The 9,509-nt window shown below is 33.5% G+C and overlaps 1 protein-coding gene across 5 annotated transcripts in view; it reads left to right on the plus strand.

Annotated features, from left to right (window-relative positions):
* The window catches only part of Ppat-Dpck (Bifunctional Phosphopantetheine adenylyltransferase - Dephospho-CoA kinase), a 106,149-nt gene extending 98,367 nt beyond the window's left edge, over window positions 1–7,782 (plus strand). For all 5 annotated transcript variants that reach the window (XR_016548449.1, XM_090394175.1, XM_090394174.1 and 2 more), the window contains 2 exons: window positions 209–355; window positions 3,803–7,782. Coding sequence is in view for 4 of the 5 variants with exons in the window: in XM_090394175.1 (XP_090250301.1) it covers window positions 209–355; window positions 3,803–3,838 (183 nt within the window). In the remaining variant the exon portion in view is untranslated. The remainder of the gene's footprint in view (window positions 1–208; window positions 356–3,802) is intronic.
* Window positions 7,783–9,509: the final 1,727 nt, after the last annotated feature.

Raw genomic sequence — 9,509 nt, forward strand, 5'->3', positions numbered from 1 at the left:
CCTGATTTTGTGACCCTACTCTTGTAAAAAACTAGTGCAGTAGCACATCAACAACAAAAATCTGTTTTATTGTTATGCTTCTAAGTCATCTTGTGGGAACCAAATGAAGGGATTGGTTAACTGATTGACTGAATATATTATCAGATATATATTATCAGAAAACTCAATTTGTTTTGATCACTTAATTTGATGCTTTTTTTTTTTTTAGGCAGTTCAAAGAATTCAAGAAAGAGATGGTTTATCTGAAGAACAAGCTTTGCAAAGGATTCATTCTCAAATGTCAAATATTGAACGTGTGAAGCTAGCTAATGTTGTATTTTGTACATTGTGGGACACTTCATATACTAAAACTCAGGTTTGTTATTAACTCTACAAAAAAACAATGCTATTTTATTTAAGTCCTTTCTTTTAATAGTTGTTTGAATTTATACTGGTGTGTATCAGGGTATGTATATTCAGGGTGTGCGGTACATACCCATGGAATAGTATCACCAATATTATATTTTTGCATTTATTCCTGTTAAAGACTCCACTAATAATTTCCTGGATTCACATGATTCCTAAAATTAAACACGATATACTAATGCTTCATGATGAAGATACTTTTCGACATGTAAACATTGCATCGTATTCGTGTTAATGGTTCAGGTGTGCGGGCACAAATACTGACACCTTTGTATATAGATGGTGCAGTGGGTCCAATTCTTAGCATTCCAGTGGTTTTAAACCACCCAGAAGGTGAAAAAAGGTGTGTGTGTGTGCACGTGAGACAGTAGACCCAGAAATTAGTGGCTGTGATTGGTTATTGTGTCCACCAGTCTGGAGTTGATCGTTGTCATTTGTCAAGAGTTGCTGTTTTTTGTTTTCTGAGTTTCAATTGTTTTATGTGCATGAAATGTGAACTGACATGTTTAGAACACTGATATAGACAAGTTTGTAATATAATTTTCTATAAATAATTTAACTTTTTTGTCCATATTTACAATGGGAAACAATGTTGATGATCTACTGAATGTCCCATTTTTTGCCAAAGCTTCTGCAAATTGTATGATTGTAGTTGGAGGTAAGCTCCTCATCTTCTAAATTTACTGTTATATTTACGACTGATTAATTCAAATATACCAATCAAATATAGTATTCTCCTTCATTATTGTTTTCTAACATAGCTTAAAACGAACACATTTTCTCCCACTCCACTTTCATACATCAATAAAAATGCAACAATACGATGAAATTGTGAATTTTGTAGCACAGGTTGCATAAGCACAACAGTACGCCCAACTGAAATGGATGCAACGCCACTGGTGTATATGTATTATATACCTTCACTGTCCGTTTGCATGGTGAAATAAGTGCTGCTGATACTGAATTTATAGAGCAAAGCAAGTTTCTTTAAAATCAGTCTGACAGACAGTTATATGTAGATGCTTGTTCACAGTAACACTTCCTAAGTAATTTAATCCTGAATGAATAATGTAGGAGTGTGTTGATACACCACGGAAATGTCATTTCACGAATTATCTGGAAGTACTGCTGATGCTGACCGTCTTTGACAAGTGACTGATAAATGATAGGATTTGGTCATTTATTGCTGTCATTTTTGAGCGATGATGTTCAGTTTGTTTTGGTGTATACGTATTCAAGATAACTTGGTGTTACTATATTTTTCTATTACAATATAAAAACAGATTTGCAGTTAAAATTATTCGTGAAATTATAGTTAAACTATAATTTCACGAATAATTTTCCTAATCTTTTCACATAGTCTTCACTGTTATTCTTCTAAGTGAGTAAGTTTTACATTTTGATTATCTCTTTGATTTAGAATGGAATGCTGTCATTGGAAAAGATTGAAAAAAAAAAACTGAACAAGTAGTCAGCGATATTTTTGAAGAATATGATGAGTTTTCACCAAGCATTTTAGATGGTCAAAAACCAAATGGGGAATATTTTCTGAGAACATTGCACTGGAAAATAATGTTGCAGCTGAATGGAAAAAATGATCATTAGCCTATTCTGCATATCCATCTAAACCATATCTCAAAAAGGGGAAAAGTGGTCTTTATGAGTAAAAATGAGCATACATTATCTGCAAAGCCACAAGTGAAAGTAGGTCATGTGGCTATGAAATATATCACTGTTTCTTGATTATAAGAGGGACTGCAAAAGTTATAAAATCAGAACTTAGTGTTTTAACATTTTGTGATAATGATATGCTAGAAAACATAATTGAGTGAGTGAATGTTGAAGTTGAAATTCAAAAACGTAATTATTATCAAGAACCAAAGAAACTTCTTAAAAACCCAACAGTTAGCTAACAGTCTGTGTTCTAAACATTTCTGGATGCCATTGCCTTAAAAAAAAACTGTCAAGGGAAAACTTAGTGACTTTAGGTGAGGCAAGAGCAACTGGGACAAATTGCACACCACCCAGAGATGGCATGCCTGACACATTAAGCAGCTCCTCATGTTGTATGGTCTAAGGAAAGGTGCTATTTCTATCTCAGCAGCAAAGGTTGAATAAAAGTAAATGTTATATATAAAACATGGACTAACAGTTTTCTAGTATCCCAAAATTATTTTGTGTACAGACAGAAAAATCTCAACTAACTTCTCTGTTATCAGTGCTTCTGTTGATAACAGAAAATGTAATTAAAACATTTGTCTTTTCAGTTTTATAAGCAGTGGTTTATAAATATAATTTAAGAAGTTTCATTATTAATTTTGCTGGCCTGGTTGACCAAGCAGATAACATACCTGCTTCCTTAACAGGCTGTAGGTTTGAATTCCATGATAGTGGATGCTTGTGAAAATCCTTAAGTGGTAGATGTTTGTTACTTGGTGAGAACACTGCTTGATCATACTTTGGGATCACTCTCAGCTGTGGACTTGTATTTCTTCAGCATATTGCCAACTGTAGACAGGAATGTTCTTAATTGCTGAACAGTAGCATAAAGAAACATTTCCCAAATGGCTGTTAACTCTTTTCGTATTTATCACTCTCAATACAAAATCAAGATGATTTGCAAGTAAACCAATTATTTGCTTTTATGCATTCAGAAGTGTCTAAGACTAGATAGCATATTATGCATCTAATTAATGTCTGCATTGTTTGCTTTTTTTCCTGAAATCCTCTGAGGGTAATCATGGAGTATGCTTGCTGCATCATTTTCAGTGTGTACCATCATGATACACTATTTAAACTGTTTTTAATCTGCTACAGTGAACATGATTTTTGCAATGAACCACCATCAAAATTTTTGTAGCTGCAATAAATGTTTTGGCCAGCCTGGTTGGCCGAGTAGTTAGCATATCTGCTCTCCAGCCAAAGGGCTGCGAGTTCAAATCCCACCATGGACATGGATGTTTGTGATTGTTTGTGAAAATACTGGTGGTGGTGGTGGTGGTTGGCAGTAGATGTCGTTAGTGTAAATGATGAAGATAGTTGGAGTGGTGGAGACTGAAAGATGCAGAGCAGGTGCCCTCCCTCGATGTGTCTCTCGACTCCCTGGAGGTGTTATGTAATAATAATGTTTTTACTTTGCACAACTCGGTTTTTATTCTTATGACTCACTACAGTAGACAGATGTAGACCATAGCAATAATTTTTTATAGTATATGATAGTGGTATTCAAATTTTCTCTATAATAGTATCTTCAAGATCTTCAGTAATTTATTAAAAGGGTAAATGTTATAACATATTTGCTACAGGGATAGTCAACTATTATACTTGTTTTCATACCTGGATATTTTAAAATATAGAAATGTTAATTTTTTTTTTTTTTTTTTTTTTTTTTCCCTAGATTGAAAAAGCTTGGAAGCACCTTAAAGAGAGGTGAAAATTCCTAATTCTTAGAAGAGTTATGCTGCACAACTTGTGTTTTAAATTATCAGCAGAACTGTGACTGATAATTTGACTTTTTTTGTTGTTTTTGTTTTGAAACAAATAAAAATAAAGGGAATAAAACAAAAAAAAAATTGATTGGGGAAAAATGTATGCATTGTTTACAATTTTTTAATTGTGATAAAAATCTTGTTTACTTAGAAATTGTACTTGTTTTCAGCTGTTAACAATTATTTCAATTCTGATACCATTAAAAACAGTTTGTTATTCAGCAGATGTATGGATATTATAAGATCCACAAAATCTCATAAATGCCCATACATGTATTGTAGTGTTAATACATGATAAAATAAACAGAACTGGAAATTCTTGTTATACCTGAAGATTTTTGTTATAAACATTTGAAGTATTTTTAATGGAAATAGATATGTTTCAGGTGAACTATTTTTGCAATAACACCCAAAATATGGGTATATGCTGCCAGCTAATACTTCCAGACATTATTGTCATTCCTCTTAGTAGCCATCAGGAGTCATGAAGTAAATCAGTATTTGACATGAAATTGTGATCAGCATGGTCTTCAAAATGCATATATTCACAGGTCAGTTTGTGTTTTGTGAGAGAAAACTTCTGAATTTTCAGCACAAAATAACTATGCCATTTCTGAAAAGGCCAAGACTAGTTGACTTGGCCCTGTCTGCATAATAGTTTCTCCCATTACAGACAACATATGAATCTTTGGTCTCTTCTCTTGCCAAGTGAAATAGCTCAGCCTCAGATGTTTGGTTTGTTATATGAAACCACGAAATGGCCTGTATTGGGTCATGGAAAGAGGCTAGGCAAGTAGTACATCAGATATGAAACACTTTAATCCAGAGAATAATTACCATTAAATTGCTTATGAAACATAAGAACCGGAAGAATGACAAAAACTCTACTCTTATTTTTAATCCATTACTGAATAAATGCTCATATGGAAGACGAGACCAAAGGCATATAGATTTTTTAATCTGATGTCATTTTGGGATGACATCAGATTAACAAACTGCCACTGACTGTTTACCCATGGATACATTTTTCAATAAATAGATAAACTTACCAGTCAATCAAATCACAGGTTCAACATTCACCAACAATGCTTTCTTTCTTGAAAATAATTAATCATGTTAAGTTGACTCTCACTATAGAGACTCATAGGGACCACAAGAATAGTTCATAATATAGCAGATAGTTTGCTGTAGTGTATTTTCTTTTGAACAGTTGCCTATGGAGTTTAACTGGGACTTTTCAGTAGTTCATTGTAGTGAGTGAGTTTGCTATAATAGTGTTAGTTTTAGCAAGAATGAACTGCTTTATACATGAAAGTAATTTTTACTGAAGATTACGTAATGTAAAATATTTATAAGAAGCGGTGCTCATGTTTTTTAATGCTATATGTAAGAATGTATAAGAAATTGTCATGATTGAAATGTTGAGTTCAAGTAATTTTTAAGCAAAAAAAATTGCCTTGAATTTTGTGCAGATATGATAAAATAAAAGCAAACAAGCTATTCATTTCTGTATAATTAATAAACCCAAATGTATTACTTTTGAGTTCTCACTGATCACAGCCAGAATTTTTTCATTTTAAAATCTTAATTTTATTTAAAACCTTGATAATAAAATTCAATTAAGTTTCATTCTGTTGTAGGTAAATGGTATTTGACTAGTACATAGATTTATATTATTGAGAATGCTAATTGTAATAATTTTTTTCCTTTGTTTGACTACATTAAATGAATTTCCATATTTGTAAAAACAAAGCATGTCCAGAAAGTAAGGTCTGTTCAGAATTTACTGTGGTAGAAGAGTTGATCATGCATGGTAGCATAGAATGACTCATGAGCTAGCCGTTGACCATTTTACTTTCGTCATGTTATTGTTTGTTGTTTTCTATGAATTTGAATGCTGTGATTAAAAATAAATAAACAAATAAAAAAATCCTGCCACTTGCAAGGTTTGTGGTGTCATAAAGTTTTTGTTGGCAGAAAACAATAGTGCTGATTATTGCCGTAACATGATGAATGACAGTAAGTTTAGGCAATGGTGTTGTTTCTTTAACAAAGGGTGCAACAGTGTTCATTAGTGGCCAGCCAAGTCTGGTGATGATTTGATGAAAAGAATGAACACAAAAATTCATGAGAATTCATTGCTTCAAAATTATGGAGCTTTATTTTGAATTCCTGGAGATTTCACACTGTCCTTCATGGGATTGTTACACAAAAGCTGGATTATAAGAAATTGTGTGCCAGATGGGTCCCAAAAATGCTGCATAACCAATGTGCATAAACAGCAATGAGTGGAATCAGCGCAGAAATTTTTGGAGCTTTATGAAAATGAAGGTGATGAACTTTCTTATATTATAACTGGTGAAGAAACATGGATTTCATACACAAATGTAGAGTTAAAACCATTAACTCTACATTTGTGTAGAGTTAATGGTTTTAACTCTACATTTGTGTAGAGTGTAGAGTTAAATGTAGAGTTAAAACCATTATCAATGCAGTGCTGCCATTCATCATCTCTGAAAGCAAAAGAAAATTCAAGCAGGCACTGTTGGTCAAAAAATTTATGGCCACTGTCTTCTGGGATCAAAAAGGGATCTTGCACGTCTGTTTTCTTCAGCGAGGAACCACAATTAATGCTGATGCATATCATGAAATGCTGAAGAAACTCAGACAAGGAATGCTGTCTGAGTTTCTCAGACAGCATTCCTTTTCAGCAAGGAATGCAGATCAGCAATCATGCTTTTGCATGATATTGTGCGAGCTTACATTGTAGCTCGAACTGTGTCCAGCAAATTCAGAAATTTGGATGAGAACTTTTTTGACCACCCAACCTACAGCCCTAACCTTGTGCCCAGCAACTTACTCTTGTTCCTGAATGTGAAGCAGTGGCTCTCAGCAGTTTGAAGATGAGCAACAGAAGAACAGCGTGACTCAATGGTTGAACTCACTGGTGGCAAACATTTTTGATGTGGGGTATGAAGAAGCTGGTGCCATGATACTGAAAATGCCTGGAAGTCAATAGCAACTGTGTGGGAAAATAAAGTATGTATGTAGATATTTTAGCATATAAATCTTTCTTTTTCTTCTCTACCAGTTTTTTTTTTTTAATTCTTGACTGGACCTTACTTTCTGGACATGCCTCGTATAATTCAAGTTCTTAATGAACTGCTGAGTTGTGTTTCTAGGAATAGCCTGTGATAACACAAATAAGAAATGTTTAGTTTAAATAACGTAAAACATTTGTTATTTCTTGAGAAGTTGATATTTTAACTAATAATGTGGAAAGTATTTAGAAGATCTTTATCTGTTAATGCACTTTAAAAATACAAGTGATTCTGAATCTGATAGCTGTAATGGGAGTAGCCTTTTTTTAAGTCACTTTTCATTATTTTACCTACAACACTTAGATATGCTACCATCAGCATAACAAGTATGTACAACATTTACGATACTTGCATAAATGTACAGCCTGGAAATAGCTCAAAAAAAAATATCAGGTTGATGAGTCACTTGATGATGCACCAAATTTCATTGGTGACAAATGAACTGAGTCAGATTTAAGCCAAGTGTGGACTTTGGTAGGGAGGTTCAATGTGATGATGAAACTATCATTTGCATCAACTTGAAAAAGTGTAAAAATGTAACAGATGGGTTCCCTATAAACTTGCAGCTGACTACGGAGTACACCACATCAATTTGTTTGCAATTTCCTTTGCATCATGACCACATTTTATAAGGCAGTGTCATTACACATTGGCAAGAAAGCTTATGTATAATAACATCAGAAATGATCATTTATTCTACTGAACTTGTGCAAAACATCTCAAAACTCACAATTCACCAAAAGAAAATTTTGCTGTATATTTTGGGGAATAAAGATGGTAGTGTCCAATACAGGCTTTTGCTTATTATTATTTACAGTAATATTTGTACCACGTTAATAAAAATACTAATATTACATTATACAATATTTCTATATCTAAATCTCTAGCTGAAATCAGTTCAACATTGAACAAAACTTTGATATACATTTTTCTTTTCAGAATGATACTTGTCTTTACCATGCATGCTTATAGAGTGCATAGTAAGAACAAGTCACTTCCTATCAAAATCTCTTATATGCTCTTGTATCTTGGAGCAATTAAGTTGTCACTATCAGCAGTGACGTAATAAGAGTTGCAAGTGTCTTCATGGGATCTTGCATTCTTGACGAAATGGTTCCCACAGTTTTGATTTTTTTTTTTCTTAGGGAAAATAAGACTTGCTTTAAGACAGCACGTCTTAACGTTTGCAGAGTTTAATATGCTAAAAAATGAATACTTATTTTTGAGTATTCGTAAATGCCTTGTTGAAATAACCATTAGGACAGCACTATTTTGGAGTGCTTTCATATAGTCAAATGGAAGATATGTGTCCTTTGGTTGAAAAAAGACCCAAGGTTGATTCTTGTACGTACTGGTGCAAGGAATATGAACTCGAAGGTTTTTTTTTAACCAAAACATAGTTAGCTACTCTCAGGTGGAGGTAGGTTTCCCTTCTGTAAACAAACTAACCCAGAAACATCATGGTGAGACAAGGACAGTGGGGTTTATAATGGAACCCTGTTATAAAAGGGAGTGCTGAAAAGTTGATAATCACCATGAAGGAATTGAGCTACAATTGTCTTAACTTATCTTCTTATATAATCTAAAAGAGAAAGAACATTTATTAAATTTAAGGAAACATGGGGTTCAAGGATTTTAAGATATGTTCTTTCTTGTGGTTATATCAGTTGCTTTAATATTTTTGTTGTAGGTGTTTATAAGAACTTTTCAGCTCCCCCTCCCCTCATAGGTAGTCTGGATGATAGGGTATTGGCTAAACGTGGTGTTAGGGATAGAAGACCTAGTTCTATGGGATGCTGGATAGGACCTGAATAAGGGGTTAGAGTGTCAGAATCCTCATATAGAACAAGAAAAATTAGTAACCTGGATTTAAGGACTTGAATAAGAATCTAAGGTGAGTAGATAACCAATTAGAGAACCCAAGGACTGCTTCTGCACCAAGCCATATCCCAACCACTACCTGATTTCAGGAAAACCTAAAAATAGTATGCACTTAGCAGCATGTTGGTCCTGATCACACTTTCCTTTCCTCTTAAGTATGCTCCTTACCAAAAACTGAAACAGTGTTAATTGAGTTACATTTGCAACTCTGTGATGGCAGTGTGATTTTTTTTTTTTTCCACTTTGTTTTCCTCAAACCCCTGTCACAATAATACCTGTACTAGTAAGCAGAGCTTTGTTCCTTATGTTAGCTTTTGAAGTTAACATTCTTTTTGATAATATTGACAGCATACAGATGCTGGGGATAACATATTTCAAAGTTAAATTTCTTTTTGATGTGATATTAACTCTCACATATACTGACAGCATACTGATGCTGGGGATAACATAACTTTGCTTTATATATGGCAGTACAAGCTATATATTTTCAGTAGTATATACTCATTAGAGAATACAAGTCACGACTGACTTCAGATATGCAATTAAAGGGGAAGAAAGGACATTGCCATCATGTCATTACAGCTAGGATATCTGCCTTGATCATTATCACTTTGAAAAAAGTTTTTGGAATCAA

Source organism: Typopeltis vanoorti, chromosome 6 (genome assembly GCF_054136105.1).
Source record: "Typopeltis vanoorti isolate ZY-2024b chromosome 6, IOZ_Tvanoo_1.0, whole genome shotgun sequence".
Classification (NCBI taxonomy): domain Eukaryota; kingdom Metazoa; phylum Arthropoda; class Arachnida; order Uropygi; family Thelyphonidae; genus Typopeltis; species Typopeltis vanoorti.